General features: G+C 37.6%; 1 protein-coding gene across 3 annotated transcripts in view; it reads left to right on the top strand.

Annotated features, from left to right (window-relative positions):
* SESN3 (sestrin 3) overlaps positions 1–22,048 on the top strand; it is a 90,441-nt gene that overhangs the window by 54,157 nt on the left and 14,236 nt on the right. For all 3 annotated transcript variants that reach the window (XM_002708621.6, XM_008262422.5, XM_051850003.3), the window contains 4 exons: positions 8,596–8,793; positions 10,210–10,392; positions 15,338–15,574; positions 16,583–16,757. In XM_002708621.6, coding sequence (XP_002708667.1) covers positions 8,596–8,793; positions 10,210–10,392; positions 15,338–15,574; positions 16,583–16,757 — 793 coding nt within the window. The remainder of the gene's footprint in view (positions 1–8,595; positions 8,794–10,209; positions 10,393–15,337; positions 15,575–16,582; positions 16,758–22,048) is intronic.

Raw genomic sequence — 22,048 nt, 5'->3', positions numbered from 1 at the left:
ACCCGGGCCATCCTCCACCGCCTTCCCAAGCCATTAGCAGAGAGCTGGATTGGAAATAGAGGCAGCTGGGACTTGGACCAGTGCTCATATGGAATGCCAGTACCCCAGGTAGAGGTTTAACCTACTACACCACAGCTCCAGCCCCATAATCTGTTTTATCTGATAGAAGTGTAGTTACTCCTGCTTTCTTTTAGGTTCCACTTACAAGGATTGTATCATTCTATCCTTTCGCTTTTTTTTTTTTTTTTTGACAGGCAGAGTTAGACAGTGAGAGAGAGAGAGAGAGAGAGAGAGAGAGAGAAAGGTCTTTCTTCTGTTGGTTCACCCCAATTGGCCTCTACAGCCGGCACGCTGCGCCGATCCGAAGCCAGCAGCCAGGTGCCAGGTGCTTCCTCCTGGTCTCCCATGCAGGTGCAGGGCCCAAGCAGTTGGGCCATCCTCCACTGCCTTCCCGGGCCACAGCAGAGAGCCAGATTGGAAAAGGAGCAACCTGGACAGAACCAGTGCCCTAACCGGGACTAGAACCCGGAGTACTGGCGCCACTTTGGGAGGATTAGTCTAGTGAGCAGCGGTGCCGGCCATCCTTTCACTTACAGTTATGTGTATCCTTAGAGATGGAATGAACTTCTTGTAAACATCATTTTGTTGGGTAATTTAAAAAAAGAGAATTTTGTTCATTAACATTTAAGGTAATTATTGATAGGTAAAGTCTTCCTACTGCCATTTTGATTCTTGTTTTCTAGTTTTATTATAATTTGTTTCTTTTACAATCTATGTGGTTATGTGATACTTGTCTTTTATAGTTTTATTGTAATTCCTCTCTTTTATAATCTTTTGTGGTTATATGATTTTCTGTAGTAATATATATATATATATATATTTTTTTTATCTTTTATTTAATGAATATAAATTTCCAAAGTACAACTCATGGGTTACAATGGCTTCCCCCCCATACCGTCCCTCCCACCCACAACCCTCCCCTTTCCCACTCCCTCTCCCCTTCCATTCACATCAAGATTCATTTTCTATTATATTAATATACAGAAGATCAGCTTAGTATACCTTAAGTAAGGATTTCAACAGTTTGCTCCCACACAGAAACATAAAGTGAAAAATAATAGATGATTTTTTAAATGATGATGAAATCAGATCAGACCTATTGTCATGTTTAATCCCAGTGAGAGTCAAGTTGGGAATTGATAATTTCTTTTTTTTTTTTTTTTTTTTTTTTTTTACAGAAGATCAGTTTAGTGTACATTAAGTAAAGATTTCAATCGTTTGCACCCCCATAGAAACACAAAGTGAAATATACTGTTTGAGTACTCGTTATAGCATTAAGCCTCAGTGTACAGCACATTAAGGACAGAGATCCTACATGAGGAGTAAGTGCACAGTGACTCCTGTTGTTGACTTTACAAATTGACACTCCTGTTTATGGCATCAGTAATCTCCCTATGCACCAGTCATGAGTTTCCAAGGCTATGGAAGCCCCTTGAGTTCTCCGACTCTTATCTTGTTTAGACACGGTCATAGTCAAAGTGGAGGTTCTCTCCTCCCTTCAGAGAAAGGCACCTCCCTCTTTGAAGACCTGTTCTTTCCACTGGGATCTCACTCACAGAGATCTTTTTGCCAGAGTGTCTTGGCTTTCCATGCCTGAAATACTCTCATGGGCTTTTCAGCCAGATCCGAGTGCCTTTAGGGCTGATTCTGAGGCCAGAGTGCTATTTAGGACATCCGCCATTCTATGAGTCTGCTGAGTATCTCACTTCCCATGTTGGATCACTCTCCCCTTTATTTATTCTATCGGTTAGTATTAGCAGATACTAGACTTGTTTATGTGCTCCCTTTGACTCTTAGTCCTTTCATTATGATCAATTGTGAACTGAAATTGATCACTTGGACTAGTGAGATGGCATTGGCACATGCCACCTTGATGGGATTGAATTGGAATCCCCTGGTATGTTTCTAAGTCTACCATTTGGGGCAAGTCAGCTTGAGCATGTCCCAAATTATACATCTCTTCCCTCTCTTATTCCCACTCTTATGTTTAACAGGGATCACATTTCAGTTAATTTTCAACACTTAAGAATAACTGTGTATTAATTACAGAATTAAACCAGTCATATTAAGTAGAACAGACAAAAAAAATACTATGAGGGATAATGTATTAAGTTGTCCATTAGCAGTCAGGGCTATGCTGATTGTAGTAATATATTTTGATACCTTGCTTAGAATTTTAGGTAAGCTGAAACATGCTGAAGCCAGGAGCCAGGAGCTTCCTCCAGGTCTCCCATATGGTTAGCAAATACTTGGGTCATCCTGTGCTACTTTTCCCAGATCATTAGCAGGGAGCTGGGTCAGAAGTGGAGCAGTGGGAACTCAAACTAGCACCCATATGGGATGCTAGCATTGTAATCTGCTACTTTTTATTTTTTTAACCAATAAGCCACAAAGCCAGTCCCCCTCCCTCTCTCCTTTCCTCCCTCCCTTCCTTCCTTTTTAAAAAGATTTATTTATTTACTTGAGGTAGAGTTGCAGACAGAGAGGGAGAGACAGAGAAAAAGGTCTTCCATCCACTGGATCACTCCCCAAATGGCTGCAATGGCCAGAGCTGTGCCGATCTGAAGCCAGGAGCCAGCATGTAGGCCATCTTCCAAGCACTTAGGCCATCTTCCAAGCACTTAAGCCATCTTTCACTGCTTTCCTAGGCCGTCAGCAGAGAGCTGGATCAGAAGTGGAGCAGCCAGGAGTCAAACCAGTGTCCATATGGGATGCTAGTCTAGCACTGCAGGGAGATGCTTAACCTACTCTGCCACAACGTCAGCACCCTCTTTCTTTCAATTTGAAGAACTTCCTTTATCATATGTAAAAATTTTGTTAGCTGTTTTTTTTATATTTATTTTATTTGAAAGGCAGAATAACAGACCTCAATGACAAGAGCTGGGCCAGGCCAGGGTCTCCCAAGTGAGAAGCAAGGGCCCAGGGATTTGAGCCATCTCCTGCTGCTTTGCTAGATAAATTAGTGGAGAGCTGGATTTGGAGTGTAGCAGCCTGGACTAGAACTGGTGCTTGGATATGGGATACTGGCATTGTAAGCAGTGACTTAGTCCCATGCACCACAACATGACCCCTAGTATTTCTTAACAAGTCTGGTGGTGATAAACTCTTGCAGTTGTTGTTGAGAATGTCTTTATCTCTCTTGTTTCTGAAGGATAGCTTTGCTGGGTACCTTATCTTTGGTCAAAGATTTTCAAGTTTCTCTGGAACCCAATAACTTAGATATTGGCTCTTTTCATGCTGTCCCTAATTTCCTGTTAATTTTCTTTATTCTTTTTTATTCTTTTATTTTCCTCTTCCAACTGTATTTTCAAAAGCTTGTCTTCAATCTCACTGATTCTTTCTTCTGTTTAATCTGTTCTGCTATTGATGCATTTACCATGTTTTTAATTTTTCATGTATTTTTCATCTGACAGATTTATTTTAATTACTTCCATCTCTCTATCAAGTCTTTTTGTCAGAGTATTAAACCATTTATATGCTTTTTAAGTTCACTGAGTTTCTATAAAATAACTGTCTTGAAATCTTTATCTAAACATTTGAAAATTTGAATTCCTAGAAGGCTGGTTTCTAATACCCTACTTTGTTAGGTAAAGTTATGATTCATTGGAAATTCTTGATGCTTGTTGGTGTACAACATTTTCTGCACGTTGAAGGATTTATTACAGTTGCCTGACTTTCTTTGTGGCTGTTCTCCCATGATTTTGAAGCAGTTTATTTTATGCATGCCTGTGGACCCTTCAGCTGTTCCACCACATGATGGTGCCCTAAGTTGAGGCTTACTACATGGCTACTGTTGGTGTGCATTCACTGTTTCAGTCCTTAAATATTCCCCAAGCTCAGATTTGTCCCTTATTCACAGTTGGTGTGTTGTTCAGAATGAACTGGGAAAGTGTCAAGAGAGGGTGAGTCCATCCTTACATGCCTCTTCCTGGGATTGGTATGGGTCCAGATGCCTATCCCTGTGGCTCCCAATGCCACAGTTATATCCAGAGCCCACCCCACTCCCCTATCCCCATGCTCAAGAGACTGGCACAGCCTGAGGTTAGGACTGAAGTCCACCCTGAAATAATCTGCTGCTGAAATAGACTCATAGCTGATGGCCACTCCCACTAGTCACTGGTGATGCTGGCTGAGATATAGAATTAATCCACTGGGCCACAGAACTCCACTTGGTACTGGAGCAAGACCAGAGACTCCATCTGTAGGCATTGCCCTGCCAGGGACCATTAGGATCTACTTAATATTGTGCTTCACCAGGCTGGCGCTAAGTCCCAGTGCAGTCCTGTGGTTTCTTGCTGTATGCCCAAGGTTGAAAGAAAGGTAATAGAGGCTGGCACAAGGTGGGTGACACCTGTCTCATGGTCACCAGCCCCTGTGTATCCCTTGGGGGTACATGGAAGGCCCACATGAAGCTTGCAATGATACACAACAAACGAAGTCCATTACACCAGGATGGAGGTCCCTGCCTTATACTGGGGCAACTCTAGAGATTACCCCCACCAACTGGACTTGGCTTAGGGACAAGGACAACTGGGATCTTTCCAGTGCTGGGCTTTACCAGCCTGACACTAAGTTCCAAGACACAATTCTTGATAACATGGCAAGCCCTGTTATCCTCCAGACTGACAGACTGTCACACCTAGATCTCATAGTCATTGGGCTCTATGAAGTCTCAGGAGTGTAAGCCAGACCCATTTGAGGTGGCAGTTATACATGCCAAAGGTTAGCATCCACCGGAGTGCAAGTCTCAGGCTGATGCTGGAGCAGGTCTCTAAGTTGCATCTGTGAACACTGAGTAGAGGCCTCTGGGCTTTATCAGTTACTGAATCTGACAGTGGCAAGCCTGGTTCAGAGTTCCAAAGCAAGGTCCTGTTTTGCAGCAGCTGGGGTCTTGGTATACTTTTTGTCAGAGGCTGAGGGAGGGATTGGGGTGGCTGCCTGCGTAGGATGATCTAAATACTTAGTCTGCAGGTACAGGCCTGGGGGCAGGGGCCATGGGCCCCTTACTGACTCTGAATGTTATCACAGCAGGCCTGGCACAGGGATTCAAGTTTAAGTACTAAATTCCATTTCTTTCCCCAAGCAGGAGACATCTCCTTGGAACTGGGGGAGTTGTGATGCAGTTAACTCTCTTTCCTCCTTTATTCTGTGCAACTTTTCTAATTTTTACACTAAAACCATGCACTGTTGTCTCCCCTCTAACTTCATAGCTCTTGTGAAGGTGACTTGGTGCATGAATAACTGTTCAAATGGGAGATTCTATGTGGTGGTAGTCACCAGAGTGTCTGACTCAGTCACCATCTTGTCCCGTCTCCCATAAAAATGTTTTGTTCTTGAATTTCTTTTTTTTAAATTTTTTTTTTTTATTTTTGACAGAGTGGACAGTGAGAGAGAGAGACAGAGAGAAAGGTCTTCCTTTTACCGTTGGTTCACCCTCCAGTGGCCGCTGCGGCCAGAGCACTGCGGCTGGCGCGTAGCGCTGATCCGAAGGCAGGAGCCAGGCGCTTCTCCTGGTCTCCCATGGGGTGCAGGGCCCAAGGACTTGGGCCATCCTCCTCTGCACTCCCTGGCCACAGCAGAGAACTGGCCTGGAAGAGGAGGAACCGGGACAGAATCCAGCACCCCGACCCGGACTAGAACCTGGGGTGCCGGCGCCACAAGGTGGAGGATTAGCCTATTGAGCCGCGGCGCCGGCCTGTTCTTGAATTTCTTATTCATATGTCAGAAAACCATGGATATATTTTCTTTTCAGTTTCATTTAGAAATCTCTGTCTCCTTTTCTTTTGTTAAACTTTTTTTTTTTTTTGAAAGACAGAGTTACACTGGCTTACACTCTCTTTATAGAGATGAAAAGATCCTCCATCCTCTGGTTCACTCCCCAAATGGCTGCAACAGCCAGAGCTGAACCCATCTGAAGCCAGGAGTTTATTCTGGGTCTCCCATATGGGTGCAGGGGCCCATGTACTTGGGTTATCTTCTATTGCTTTACCAGGTACATTAGCAGGGAGCTGGATAGGAAGTGAGGCAGCCAGGACTCGAACTGGCACCCATATAGGATGCCAGTGCTGCATTAGCAAGCTGAGCCACAGTGCCATCCTCTTGTCTCCTTTTCAACTTACATAGTAATGCAAAGTTAGAAACAACAAATTTAACAATATTTGACTTCAGAAATAACTTTTTTGAATAAAGCAGCTATGAGTAATAAAATTTAATATTAACCCAAATGTTCTAAATTTTAGAAAGGCAACCAATTCATGGTGATAGTAGGATATATTAATGCTTAAAAGAGATATTTTGAAATGAAATGAGTTTTCCAAATAAGCCTATAAAATAAAGTGATGTTCCATAAGTAGTAGTTGCTGTTTTCATTTGGCTCTAAGTCTTTGGTTGGATAGGATGTCTCAGACTCTCTAATACAATTCTGTACTTTTGACAAGGGTGGGGAGTTTAGGTGATATATGCAAGAGAGAGAGATTATCAAATACTACAAAATATATTATAATCAAGAACAAGGTTTTTGCTTGTTTTGTGGGTACACATCTGTATGAAAGATGACAGCAAAGTGGAGGACATTCTTAGATCTCTGGCTGCCTCTCAGAAACCTTTGGTTAAGAAAAGTCTAAGAACCATTAATTAGGAGTTTTCCTCTGCGTCAAGGAATTATCAACTCAACACCAAATGCAGTTATCGTACATACTGATTTACTTTTTACTACAAAGGTGTCGTTTATCTTAAATTATTATTTAAGGATTATTTCCACATTATTCTTAAATTTGTCAATGAATATTTACAGAGTGCCTGTTACATGCCAGGCATTGACTTAAGAGAAGAGACTAGTATAATTACAATAACTCTAGATCATGGCCAGCATCAGCACTTATTTCATATTCCTATCACTTTTTTAGTGACTTTCCCATTCAATGAAAACCCAAAGTTGCAGTAATCTTTTAGGAGCTCTGTGGCAACAGCTGATGTAGGTAGTGACCATGCCCTAGAGAAGCTCCTGAACTTATTATGCCAGTTTTCCTTGTATAGTTTGGGAATTGCCTAGAGTAGAGTGATTGCCTGATACATGTGAAGGCACTTGCTGAAGCAGAGAAATTTTCATAGTAGATATTTGAAGATAACCTGATTTTCAAAATCTGTTCCGTCAGTTGAATCTCTTGGGCATCAAGTTCAACACAAAAATCTTCCTCTGGAGAAAATAAAAACCAAACAACCAATATTCTATCCATAATTATATGTGATTCATCTGAATACTATTATAGTTTAACTATCATTTTGGTTCCTGTAGTTGGTAAAATGGGGGAAATTGGCAAGTGAAAGTATACTTGGCTCCATAATAAGCTGAAGTGAAATTGCCTTCTTTTTACACCATTGTAATTAACATTGCCTCCCAATTTTTACTTGTCAAACATTATATTTCCTTCCGGGTTAAATTTCCCTCAGTCAATAGTGCCTTTGTATACTTTGTATTTATTTTTCAGAAAAGACTAGGAAGCTAGCTCTGACAAGTTAAAAGTGTTTCCTAAAGGCCATGTAGATCTTTGGAAAGGCCATTATTTTTAGACTTTAGTTGCGGATTGCAGATCAGGCTGTGGTATTAACTAGGTGCATAGGCTTGAATTTGCTCTTGAATCTGTTTCCCTATCTCTAAAATAAGAGTCATGTTCTTCTTAAGTCTAGAACTGTAATTCTAAAATTCAGATATGTAAGAACCAATACCAGAATTGTGCATCGTGTGTCCTGCATCAATTCCCATAGAATTGGGTCCTTCTGTAACGTGTTAATAAATTCTTAAACAGCTTCAGAGCCAATTCTTTGTATGATGCTCAAGCTGTTGTTGTGTGTGAAGCTATACTTGTATGTAAAAAATCTGTTTTTGAGAAAGTTCTTTTGATCCCCTAGGATAGAGAGTGTCCACTCTAATAACTTACCTTGGTTTTAGTAATTATTATAATAGGCTTAAATAGGAATGACAGTCTTTTAGTGTCTTTATTAATTTTCCATTAACACTTTCCCACAAATTATATTTTCCTGTGTCCCTAGAAGGACTTCAAAAAGCTTTATTATGTTGCGTAACAAAAACAAGCAAAGGATGGGACTTAAAATATTTGTCTAAAAATAATGTGATTAATTATCTTCACAAGCTGATGAGATAAAGCTGTAAACGTATGTCATCAAATGCTGTTGCTTTTGCCTCACCACAAATTGGTGTGACAATGGCCAGCAAGTGGGCCCTGAAATTTATGCTTAATGTGCCTGATAAAACAGATGGAAGCTTCTTTTCTTCAATTTCAGGGCTGTGTATTTAATGTTTGATAATTTAACATTTGTTGTTTAATAAATTGTGATATGAAAGCCAAAAATGGGTGGTGCTTTCTTTTTTCTGTTGCTAGCATGAGCAACTGCATAATTTCAGTGTCTGTTAATATCAAATGAGTATTAATTTGCTTCAGTAATGGTAAAATTTTTGTAAACCACAGATGTGTTATGTCTCAATAGTTATTTTGTTTTGTACTTCTTGGCTACAAGGTTGTCCAAGCAAACACAGTGGACGAACGTACTAACTTTCTTGTGGAAGAATACTCCACATCTGGCCGTCTGGACAACATCACGCAGGTCATGAGTTTGCATACTCAGTACCTGGAGTCTTTCCTGCGGAGCCAGTTCTACATGTTGCGCATGGATGGCCCCCTTCCTCTACCATACAGGCACTACATCGCAATAATGGTGGGTGCTTCTGTTCCTACTTTTACATAACCTCTCCCCCACTTATCTTTTCTGACTTATTCTTGTATGCCAGGGTGTGTTTGTATGTGTGTAGAAATAAGTATAATTTTATGAACGTAAGAATAGAAGTGTGTGGCTTTTTGTGTATATTTGGAGTTCTTTAAGCCACTTTATACACTGGATGTTCCTCATTTAATTTTCAGTAAAATTATTTTCGTGTTTAACCTGTTAGGTTTGTAGAGTCCAGAAAAATCTTGCAAGTTTTATTTTTGCTGTTGATGTCCTGCTTTTATTACTAATAAAAACACATATGTTTGTGACCTTTTCGTTAGTCATTGTATACAGGAGAATTACCACTAATTTGGCCAAGTAAGAAGAAAGAATCAGCAATAATTGAGAATCTGGATAAGTGAAGAAATATTAAATGAACTTTAACACTTTTAAGTGCACCTGGTGTTACAAACTAGTTAACTAGCTAATGTTATTCACACAGTGAGTGCCGAGGAGAATTATAAACTGGGATGACAGGCATAAGGAATGAGAAAGGTAGAAACAGTGCTATAAGACTGTAACAGAGAAAAGAATGAGAACATGATGCAAGTGCTGTATATTCATGCGTGGAGAGGTTAGGGGAACAACTGAACAACTAGGCTGAGAGAGCTGGCAGAACTGGCCAGGAGTTAGTAGAGCAGTGTTTACCAAGATTGATTTTATTCTTTTTAACAACAAAAAGCAGCATTGTATGTTTTATTGGATAATGAATTGACTAAGACTATAATTGTAACTTAAGATTTTGATGACAGTAGGCCTGAAAGCAGACTTAGAATGCCTGCAAACTAAGAGAGAAACAAGATTTAGAAGACAGAATAAAATAATACTCTTTTATTAACAAGCATGGATTACTAAATTGTCAGGATGGAGGCTGATTCTGACTGTGCAAAAAAGAAGAATGTGTCAGTGCTTCGCATCATCTGAGCAGGATGATGTGCACAGGCCTGACTGACAGTTATCAAAAGAGAAGTAGCCAAATTAGCATAAAGCCTGAATTGTTGGAATATAAGTTACAAGATTTTATTATGTTTAAATCGAATACAGTAGATCTATTGACCAGAAAGAAATGGGCATGTTTCTCCTTCACATAGGAAGAAAGTGGATTCTAGGCTAATCCATATCGACTTCTTGATGAGGAAGTTGTTGGCTTCATGTGACCATTACTTGCATAAACAAGTACAAATCAGCTTTGGGTATTGATTCAAGAATTTACTGCAGCAGTAATAGGTGTTTTAGAGGAGGATTCTGTAAGAAAAATGCTGGCTATAAAAATGATTGACGTCATCTAAATTATTTGTTTAGAAATAGTGGAATGAAACTCTGCCATGTTTGTTTTATTAATGAATTCTTTTCTTTGTACTTTAGGCTGCAGCCAGACATCAGTGTTCTTACTTAATAAACATGCATGTGGATGAATTTTTAAAGACTGGAGGTATTGCTGAATGGTTGAATGGTTTGGAATATGTACCACAAAGACTGAGAAATCTTAATGAAATAAATAAGCTGCTAGCACACCGACCCTGGCTGATTACAAAAGAGCATATTCAGGTACTGAGTGTTTCTTTGAAACAAAATAATTCTGCATTAATTTCTTATTTCAATATTTTCTTAAGAATTAATTTTCAAGCATCTTTTATTTACTTTTTAAAATTTATATGAAAAGCAGAGAGACAGAGAAAGACACACAGACAGAGATCAACAGATAGGCAGACAGAGATCTCCCATTCATTGGTTCATTCCCCAAATATCTGCAACAGCTGGAGCTGGGCCAGGCCAAACCCAGGAGCCAGGAACTCAGTTTGGGTCTCTCATGTGAGTAGCAGGGACGCAACTACTTGAACCATTGGTTCCTCTCAAGGTATGCACTAGCAGGAAGCTAGAATCAGGAACAGAGGTAGGTCTTGAGCAGAGGCACTCTCATACAGGCATCTCAGTAGTGTCTTAACTACTGTACCAAATGCCTACCTCAAGACTTAATTTTGAACACTTTCATATTAGGAACTTGAAAAAATAAAAACAACAGAATTTTAATTTTATATTTGTCAGATTTTCATTACTTTAAAAGACCTGAGGGTAGTTTTTACAGAAGAATGCAGTTTATTCTAGCTTACAGTTTAAAGGTTCACAGTCTAAGATCAAGCAGTCCCATTGCTTCAGGCATCTGGTGAGAATGATGGAGGGAAGATCACATGGCAAGCCAGGAAACAGACTGAGAAAGAGGAAGTAGGACTGGCTTCGGTAACCAACCTTCTCACGAGAACTATCTTAAAAGGGCAAGTCTCCCTGACTGTGATCTTTAGAACTGCTACTGCCATAATTAAATCAAGTCTTTACCTTAATCTACTAATATTTTAAATCCATTAACTGGGTGTTTTTTTTTTTTTTTTTAAGAATTATTTATTTATTTATTTGAGAGTCAGAGTTGCACAGAGAAAAGAGAGGCAGAGAGAAAGAGAGGTCTTTCATCTGATGGTACACTCTCCAATTGGCTGCAGTGGCCGGAGCTGTGCCAATCCAAAGCCAGGAGCCAGGAGATTTCTCTGGGTCCCCCACATGGGTGGAGGGGCCCAAGGACTTGGGCCATCCTCCACTGCTCTCCTAGGCCACAGCAGAGAGCCGGATCAGAAGTGGAGCAGCCAGGTCTCGAACTGGCGCCCATATAGGATGCCTGAACGGCAGGTAAAGCACAGTGTTATTCTAAGGCTTATGCTCTGATTTAATAGCATATTAGTTAGATAAAGGAATTAATCATTATTTTATGTCACATATTAATTGCCTTGTGCTAATTAATTTCTTAGGTCTTTAAAGATAAAGACCCTGCCCTTGGATGTGCTTTAAGTCTTGGGAAAGAGAGGAGGGAGTAATGACAGTAATCACAGCACCATAGGATGTGAGAGTATGAATGAGGAGAATGGATCAGGAAGGTTTCTCAAAAGAGAAAACATTTGAGCAAGGTCTTGAAGAGTAAGGGAGTTTTCAGGTGGAAGAGAGCATTTCAGAGAAAGAATGATATATTCAATGTTTGATATGTTGGAAGAATACCTAATAGTTTCTCTTTTTTTAAGATTTATTTATTTGAAAGAGTTGCACAGAGAGAGAAGGAAAGGTAGAGAGAGAGAGAGAGAGAGAGAAGTATTCCATCAACTGGTTCACTCCCCAGTTGGTTGCAATGGCTGGAGTCGCGCCCATCCGAATCCAGGAACCAGGAGCTTCTTCCTGGATGGAGGGGCCCAAGGACTTGGGCCATCTTCTACTGCTATCCCAGGCCATAGCAGAGAGCTGGATCGGAAGTGGAGCAGCCGGGCCTTAACCAGCAGCCATATGTGATGCCAGCACTGCAGGTGGTGGCTTTACCCACCATACCACAGCGCCAGCCCCAATAGTTTCAAGTTATTGAAGTATAGGTGCATTTATGAAAGATGGAAAGTGGGAAGAATTAGGATCATATTGTGTGACCCAATGAATGCTATACAAGGGCAACAAAAAGTTCATGGAAAATATAACTAAAAGATAAATTTATGTGAGTGCAAAAATTTTGAAATCCGTGCATAGTTTTTTCATAATATGCATTTTTCTTTTTTCATTTTTTTGCATTTTATACTTTTTATTACAAGTTTTGGTAAGATTTACAAGTTATTTTTACAATGTATCAATAGAACTTCTTAATCATTGTGGTCCAAATACTTTCCATTATTCGTTATAGCAACTCTGATATCTACGGGTATATTTCTTTATGTACAGTAATAGAAATAATTCAAAGATAATAAGTTGGCCATCCCCCCAAAGCCTAGAGTGTGTTATAAAGAATGTATATAACAAGGCAAATTATTTTCCAGATATCTATGACAGGATGCTCATTAATCAATGATCATAAAACATTCTACACAATTACTTTCAACTAATGAATAATTCTGTTTATATTACTAATATTATTACTTCTAGCACATTTAAAAATTATTTTTATTTAAAAGGCAGAGTGACAAAGAGGGGAAAAGAGAGAGAGAAAGAGAATCCTCCATCGCTGGTTCATATCCCAAATACCTGAAACAGTTAGAGCTGGGCCAGGCCAAAGCCAGGAACCAGGAAACATATATGTATTTTTCATGAACTATTTGTAGACCCTTTGTGTATATGGATTTCAAAATCTGTTGCACCAAATTAACATCTTTTAATTTGATTTTCCATGAACTGTTTCAATTATTTTCATATTAAAGAATTTGTATTTTTTTCTCAGAAAGTTATTGTTTACCCAGTTAAGACACTTAGAGGGTGTATGAGTCAGTCCTTCAAAATATTTAAAATATGTGCATGTGTTTATATGTGTACATTCTTATCTCATTTTTAAAAATTTCTGTATTTGTCTATTTTATAATATTTGTATTAAAGTACGTGTATATAACTATTCTATATAAAATATCTCCTAAGTATGTTTTAATTTATGAATAAATATATGAGAGTTCTTCAGAAGCAAATAGAAAGTACATATTATGAAAAACCATGCCTGGATTTCAAAATTTCTTGCACCAAGATAAACTTACCTTTCAATTCCATTGTACGTGAGCTTTTTGAAGTACCCTTATGCTGCATAATATCAGGGATTGGGTCTCCAGTTGTTATTGTTGGAAGTATATATGTTCAAAAGATCTCAAAGATGACTCAATAATTGTGTGCTGACTAGTGATTTAAGCACATTTAGCAATGCAGAAGGTATATTACAGATGATACAGACTAGAAGCGGAGAGGCCAGTCATAGTACCACACTCTAGAGATGATTTTTAACAAGAGAAAGCCATGGTGAGATTAAGAGGAGGGATAAGAATGTAGTAATTATTCTGCATGAGATTAATCAGGACTTGGTGACTAGAAGGATTAATTCCCAAAATGAGCACTTATGGGCCTGAGAAAAGATTATGACATCCACAGGTATTGTCCAATTATTAAAAGAAATACAGATCTATAGTTCAATATAAAATATGGGTTAGAAGCAAAATTAATTATTTACAGATAAGCAAAGGTCAAATTGAAAGAATGAATTGTTCATCTAGGAAATACTGTACAAATAGATTGTGGGTAAAGAATAGGGCAAACGAACATTTTGGAGGCAAATAGAATTGAAGGGGGCTGGCTATGAGGAAATTAAAAAAGATCCATCTTAGAGTAGTTAAAGTATACCCTCAGACCCCCCAAAAATTGGTGAAGTGAAGGGACATTAATTTTAAGAAGGAAGGAAGTATACAACATAAATTCTTTTTTTAAAAAAGATTTATTTAATTATTTGAAAGAGTTACACAGAGAGAGAAGGAGAGGTAGAGAGAGAGAGAGAGGTTTTCCATCCGCTGGCCCACTCCCCAATTGGCCACAATGGCCAGAGTGCGCCAATCCGAAGCTAGGAACCCGGAGCTTCTTCTGGGTCTTCCTCATGGGTGCAGGGGCCCAAGGACTTGGACCGTCTTCTACTGTTTTCCCAGGCCACAGCAGAGAGCCGGATCGGAAGTGAAGCAGTTGGGACTCGAACTGGCGCCCATATGGGATGCCGACACTGCAGGCGGCAGCCTCACCCCATACACCACAGCGCCAGCCCCACACAGCATAATTTCTACAGAGACCAAATAAGTTCAAGGATTTGGACTAAAAGGAAGTAATCCAGTTCTGCCATTTTTAAGATATATAACCTTAGTGAATGTAGCTTCATGAGTTTGTGTGGAAAAAGAAACCAAATATTATTAATTTTAAAAGTAGAAATGAATATGAGATGAGAAATTGGAGATGAAGAGTGTTGGCTATCCTTTCAGTTTTAATGATAATATTTCAAAAATTGGCAAAGGCTTTGAAAATTCAATCAGTTCTAAAAGTCATAAGAATCCTGTCAGGAAATTTTCTAAAATTATAAACAAAGCTATATCCTGAAAATTCTGTTTATAGTGGCAAATAAGCAAAAACTAAAACAAAATTAGAAGCAATTTGACAATCTAACAGTACAAGAATGAGGAAGTAGAAGAGTGGAAGATCTTTCTCTCTCTGTGTGTGTGTGTGTGTGTGTGTGTGTGTGTGTCTTCTTTCTCTATAACTCTTCCTTTCAGATAAATAAATAAATCTTTTAAAAAATCTAAAGGATAACGTAAAGCTGATTTTTATATGCATTTATGAGACAAAGTTTCCAAAAAACCTCCAAAGCTTCAATATTCTTTGCTTTTCTGAAGTGTCTTATTAAAATAATGTACTATCTGAAAGTGCTTTGAAAGCAGAAGATCCATTGTATAATAAGAGATTCAGAAGAAACTGCAGTGTAATTATATTGTTAGGTTTGATAGTTTTAATGCAACATTGATTAACCACAGCCTTATCTTCAATGCATGAAACATTTTTCAGTGAAACTTTTATGTCATATTATGATAAATGTATATATGAAATTTGGTAGATTCTCCATCCTTTTAAAATAATTTGTAGCATTCTATGATTTTTATATTTACCCTGATTTGCTTTCTCATTTCAGAAACTTGTCAAAACTGGAGAAAATAACTGGTCTCTGCCTGAACTGGTACATGCTGTGGTCCTACTAGCACATTATCATGCTTTGGCAAGCTTTGTTTTTGGCAGTGGCATCAATCCAGAAAGAGATCCAGAAATCTCCAATGGATTCAGGCTAATATCAGTCAACAATTTCTGTGTTTGTGATCTTGCTAATGACAACAATATTGAAAATGCATCCCTTACAGGCAGCAATTTTGGGGTTAGTTTTCTTCACTTTTTTTTTAATTACAATTTTTGCTTTAAATGTCTTAATGCTAAAAATGCCTAGGAGAAATTATTTGAAAAGATATTATATAATTGAAATATTTTTACATAATTTTGTTACTATAAAAATATAACTGATACCTTAAGTTTTGATTTGTCTTAAAGAGGCTTTTAAGGCAAATAGGTATTATTATAAATCATAATAATGATGTATTTTTTTCATGTTAGACCCTTTGCCTAGTAGATCTCAGGGACAGTGTATTTGTTTTTATAAAGTGCTGGAATAGCCAGGGAAAAATATATCTCATGGGAACAGTAGTTTATTTTTCAATAAACTATAATGAACTTAATATACGTCAAATGCTACAAAAATTTTACATGTATGTGTGTATATAAAATCTGGATATACCCTTATAAGCATTTTGTACTTATAACTGAGACAAAAACATCATACTTCAGAAAATGTTTGAATCTATCGGATAATTCTCCTTGGAGTTAGTAAAAAGCCCACATAGGAACTTAAAAAAGAACTCTTATTATGATATAATTCATGTATCTTGTAGTTTGTTTAGTTAAAGTATACAATGCAGTAGTTCTTTGTATGATCACAGAATTATGCAACCATCACCACAATCTTAAAACCTTATCATCACTTAAGAAAGAAAATCCATAACTGTTGATGGCCATTTGCTCTCTCCCTCCGCCCACCCCTCTCCTTACCATCCCTGGCTCCCAGCACTTACCTAGTCTCTGTCTTTATATATTTTCTAGTTCTGAACATATTTTTGCAATATGCCTTCTTCCTATTTAATTGTATTATTATATACATAGATAGATGTTAGATAGATATAGATATGTAATCCTTTGACCAACATCTCTTCCTCCAATCTTAAAAACTGTGCCAGTGCCACTGTACCTAATAAGCTGACAACCAGGAGAAGGAGACTTTTACTGGAACAATTTGTGTATTAATATAACGCACCATTATCTTATCTGGTTCCAGATTGTGGATTCTCTAAGTGAACTAGAGGCCTTAATGGAAAGGATGAAAAGGCTTCAGGAAGAAAGGGAAGACGAAGAGGCATCCCAGGAAGAAATGACCACCCGTTTTGAGAAGGAGAAGAAAGAAAGCCTTTTTGTGGTCTCTGGAGATAATTTTCATTCATTTCCTCATTCAGGTGCATTTCCCCCACTATCTTTAACTATTTAATTGTTGTTAGAACCCTGCCTGAACAATCTTTTATGTGGATATGTAAAAGCAGTCCTACAATCATCTTCCTTTTACCTCCTGCTCCTCTGTCCTGGCATCACTGCTTTCCGTCTTTGGCTGGTTCATCTTGGAGTGTGTAGTTATGTATCCCTTAATGATGCGGATGTGTTATGAGAAATGTGTCCTTAGGCAGTTTTCACTGTTCAAGCATCATAGAGTACAGTTACACACAGATGGTACAGGTCAGTCACTCAGTGTGACCTGTTGACACAATCAAGAGACTCAGTAAATGTGAGAGCCAAAGGTGCATCAGTTATTGGAAAATGGAATTAAAATATAACTTTATTTTGGTCAAACATTTTTGAAATCCATGCACTGCTTTTTTAATCTTCACCTAGCTCCTTGTTAAAGAAAAACATGTATTTATTTGAGAGGAAAAGAGAGACAAGACAAATGGATACAGAGTTCCAGTCCACTGATTTATTCCCGTAAACTCCTGCAATGGCTGAATAGGCCAATCAAAGCTGGGAGGCCATAACCCGTCCAGATCTTCCACTGCAGACATCACCACTGCCTCCCAGAGTCTGCACTAGCAGAAAGCTGGAACTGGAAGCTGGAGCTGAGAATAGAACCCAGGCACTCCAATATGAGATGCAGGTGACTTAACCTGTAGGCCGAATACCTACCCGGCGTCCTTTTTGAGAATGATGTGTATATGAGGCTATTGCCTTCATAATGGGGCATAAACTTCTTTCATAAATAGGGGTACACTCTAAAACAATGATAAAAATATGGTAAATACATAAATCAGTCATTTATTATTATGTACTATATAATCTTTATAGTTGCATGTGCTGTACTGTTTCTGAGTGCACAGGGCAACACATGAGTAATGCATAATATAATATGTGACATTATATTAGATGATAGGAATCTTTCAGCTGCATTATTCTTATAGGACCACTATCTTATATGTGATCCATCATTGCCCAAAATATCATTATGCACTGCATAACTATGTCAGATCCAGTAAAAAGAAACTTTCAGCATTGAGCTCCATACTCTATCCTGGATACAATTTTATTTAAATAGACTAATTGCTTATCAAGTTAGATCTAGACATATGTAATTCATCCTACTTTTATAATTTTTGAAATGATAAGTGAAATCCTATTTCAATAGACATAATTTGAAAAAGAAATCTTTGCCTTTTTTGTAGATGAGATATGTGTGGGAGGATTATTCTCAAACTGCTGCTTTTCGAGATTAGTTCTAAAATTACATTGTACTTACATTTGCATTTCTTTGGAATTTTACAAAAACATATTACTTAGGTCATTTTCTTAGATTGAATTTGAAAGAATTCATTCTGTATTAAAAGCTCAGATTCTTTGCTCTAGTCTTAAAACAGCTTTTCTAATCCTCAAAGAGACTTTGAAAAAGGAAGGGAACTTATCAAGTATAACGATCTTGAACACAACATAGTAACGTATATTAAAATAGCATAGATTCAATACGAAGCTTAAGCCCTTCAAAAGTCATGAGTCTACATAACATTTCCTTTCAAAACAGAGTTCCTTTGGTTTAAAAGAGGGCTTTGTAATTGCTATCTCAAGGCTAGTCAGTCTTAAATTCTGAGAATGGTTCAGGCTATAATTTGTTAATGTTAAACATATAGCACTGATTAATAATTCTCAGAAGTTTTATCAGGAACAACAAGCACCTTTCTTAATCATTTCCCTTGGTGATCTTTTTGTGTGAAAGATTATTATCTACCCAACTGGGGAACCCATTTAATTCACTGAAGGCTACCATAATGACAAACTGGCAGGAAGTTCCAAATAAAGAGACTGGGTGCTTCAGTTACTGGTTTAATGTTCACTCTACACACATTTATTGAGTACCTTGTATAGTTTCGGGACTTTGATAGGCACTGAGGTTTTTACGCTAAATAAGACATGATTCCTGTGCTCAGGACACTCTCATGCTAGTGTAAATTATTATTTACAGCAGAATGTGAAAGAAAGATGCACCCAGTCTTGGTGAGGGAACAGCACAGAAGACAGAGGGGCCTAGAGGAAGAAGTCCTGTAGCCTTTGGCTCAAAGCTCAGTATTCCCAAGTTGAGTGGGAAGAAGCCAGGTGATGGCTGGGGCACATAGAAGGACACAGTAAACAGCACCCAGGCCTGAGCAGTTCACAGTGGTAAGGAAACAGGTTGTGTGAGAACAAGCACTTCTGTGTTGTTAGGACAGAAATCATGAGGCAGATAATGTGAAGAAGCTGCCTAGGTCAATGGAGGCCTTATCAGAACGACCTTTCTAACTGTATGAAACATGGAACCTACCGTATTGTGGACATTTTGAGTGGAGATGTATATAAAACATGTAGTCTGTTGATGTCCAACACAGAGCTTCTCAAACTTCAGTGTGCATGGGAGTCACTTGGGGGCTCTTGTTAGGATGCAGATGCTGTCACTCAAGCTGGTGTAGAGCCTGAGAGACCAGGTGTCTGTCAATCTGCAAGTGGCCTGCAAACCACACTTGGGGAAAGAAGCAAGGGTGTAGCAGATGGGAGATCAGGGGAGGGTTGCTAAGCTCAAGGTAAAATTTTGGAAGCTTTCACCATGTAGCAGGGCAATAAAATCCTAAAAATGGGTTATCAAATTCCAGGGAAAACAACTAGGAGCAAACAAAAGTAATGAGCCTATGGTTAACTTTCTAGGTAATTCAATATTTAAAAACATAGGCATTTTTATTAAAGTTAGTGGTATCTGTTGGCTTTCAGCTGGTAATTTTTAAGACTTTCTTTAAGATCCCTAACTTGAAAGATATGTTTTATTTCTTTTAGGTTTCTCAAAATATTGAAAATATATTTTGGATCCTTCTATCTATCTTCTTGAACCCTTAAGCAAGGACTAGTAGCCTTAGAAGGTGAATTTTGACTAGAAAGTTCTGGACTCTGCCCAAAAATTGTATTCTAATTTTAATAGCAGGCGCTATTTCATGTGTAAGACAGTCAAGGAAATAAATCATTTCATTATATATTTGTGTTTACTGTTAACTGTATCCAGTACTAAATTTACTGGCTGTACAAAGATAGTACAGAAAAAAAAAAAAACTGTAGGAAGACTAATTGAGTCATTTCTATAGACAATCTTGTAAGATAGAAATGGAAATTGATTTTTTTTACAAAAAAGTTTCTTTACTTGGCCAGTATGATAAAGTATTGCAGATACTATGTAAGAACTCTAAAAATAGTTTTTCAAGCTTTTTGAAGAAAATAAATGGTATAGGTGTAGTATTCTATAGATTGGTAACAGGGTTAACTAGCATTTATTGTTTTAGGGTTTTATTTGTTTATTATTTAAGTTAGAAATATATTCCATTACTGCAACAGAGATTTTCTGTGTTATGTTAGTAGCTGTTTCTTAGCACAGAAGAGTACAGATATTCTACAAATGCTGTTTCCTTTGAATCCAGACTTTGAAGTATTCATTTAAATACAATTAAAATTAAAGATTTGTTGATCATAGTATCCATTTTAACTTCTTAAAGTAAATGTATGAAATGAATATAAGTGAATTGAAGGACTTTTGTACTTTTCTTTCTGTGTATAGAATTGTCTGGAAGGCAGGTCTTGGTTGACTCTTAATTTAATCAGGTTAATGAATAGATTTTTCCTAGGATAAATTATGTTTACTTAGTTATTCATTTATTGTTCATTTTTAAATGTTTTAAAGTTATATGATGATTTGAAAAGGTATCTGAGCAAAACAGAAACTAGTATCAAAGGCAAAGGAACCAACTGTTTAATAGTCAATTCCAGTATCAATATTTGGCAAATGAAACCACCTGGTTATACAATGTCAGGGAAAAAATCACTCCTAGAGAGAGACTGTCAGAGTTTAGATATCACTCACTGTTCTCAGTTTGATTTTACTTTGCAACCCACAAAGCTCCTATTTTTTGTAGCAGTTTCAGTGGTTCCTGTATTATGTGTTATATTTTTTGCTTCATTTCTATTTAATTCACATATGATGGACTTAATTCAAAAAAGCATAACCTACTTCATACATGTTGAGATAATACATTGAAAAATGCCATTTTCAAATTATTTCTGTTTACCTCATTAGTGTAAACAAGGAGAAAACAGGGTAGTTATAGGATTGAGCACTTACAGGCTTCAGATCAATTAAGTTTTCCACATCATCTTATGGTAACCCCTATTGTATTTATTTCTGACACAGTACTGCCAATGATATTAGTAACTTACCATTTATTTATTTCTTAAGTGTTTATTTTCTTTGGTGTTAATGAAACAAAGGAAAAATGGATATTATGAGTATAGCATAATGCATGATATGTGGCAAGAACTTTGCAAGTGCTAGTCTTTTTATATATAACAAGGAAATTAGGTAAGAATTTTAACAAGAGGTATCTATAGTTGGGTAATCTTGGCACTTCTTGCTATTATCAAGCATGCCAGTTAGTCCATAGCAGTGACCTAAAGAGAGGTAAACATTTCTGAAAAAAGAATAAATATGGTTAGGCTTTTCATAAACTAGCCAGGATTAAAGATGGTGAGGTATTACTAGTCTTTCAGAAGAATTAATATTACTGTATTTGTTTTTGCTCAGTTAGGAATTGTAGCTTTTTATTACACCACTATATTGTTTTTTTAGCCTTATTTAATGTTTATTAAATTTGTTGTTAATTTTAAAATATTCATTATGAGAATTTTGTTTCTTATGTGAAAGGAGCTAATTTTTCTTCCATTTTGAAAAATACATTCATTTTCTAGAGTGGAAGGCAGTAAATAAAGCTTGTTAATTCCCTTTTGATGGTAGAAATCAGAAAAAAGTAGTTATGAATAGAGACTAATCTTAAAAAGATGAATGTAAAGAGAATTATCTTTAACCCAAACTAATATTCATTGGGCACTTAAAATGCTTCAGTAGCAAAAGGGTGGGTGTTTGGTACAGTGAGTAAAATACTTCACTTGGGATGCCTACATCCCATAACAGGAGCCTGGGTTCAAGCTGTGGCTCTGCTTCCAGTTTCAGCTTCCTGCTAATGGGCACTTTGGGAATACTTGAATCCCTGCCACTCATGTGGAAACCTGAATTCCTTGCTTTGGCTTGCCCCAGCCCCAGCTGTTGTAGGCATTTGGGTAGTAAACCAGCAGAGGGTGAATCTCTCTCTCTCTCAAAAAAAAAATTGATCGTGAGTTTTTAATACAATAAAGCATGCTGAAGTCA

Source organism: Oryctolagus cuniculus, chromosome 1, assembly GCF_051225735.1.
Source record: "Oryctolagus cuniculus isolate XC-2025 breed Fujian yellow rabbit chromosome 1, ASM5122573v1, whole genome shotgun sequence".
Lineage (NCBI taxonomy): Eukaryota > Metazoa > Chordata > Mammalia > Lagomorpha > Leporidae > Oryctolagus > Oryctolagus cuniculus.
This window is presented reverse-complemented; position numbering and strand designations above follow the sequence as displayed.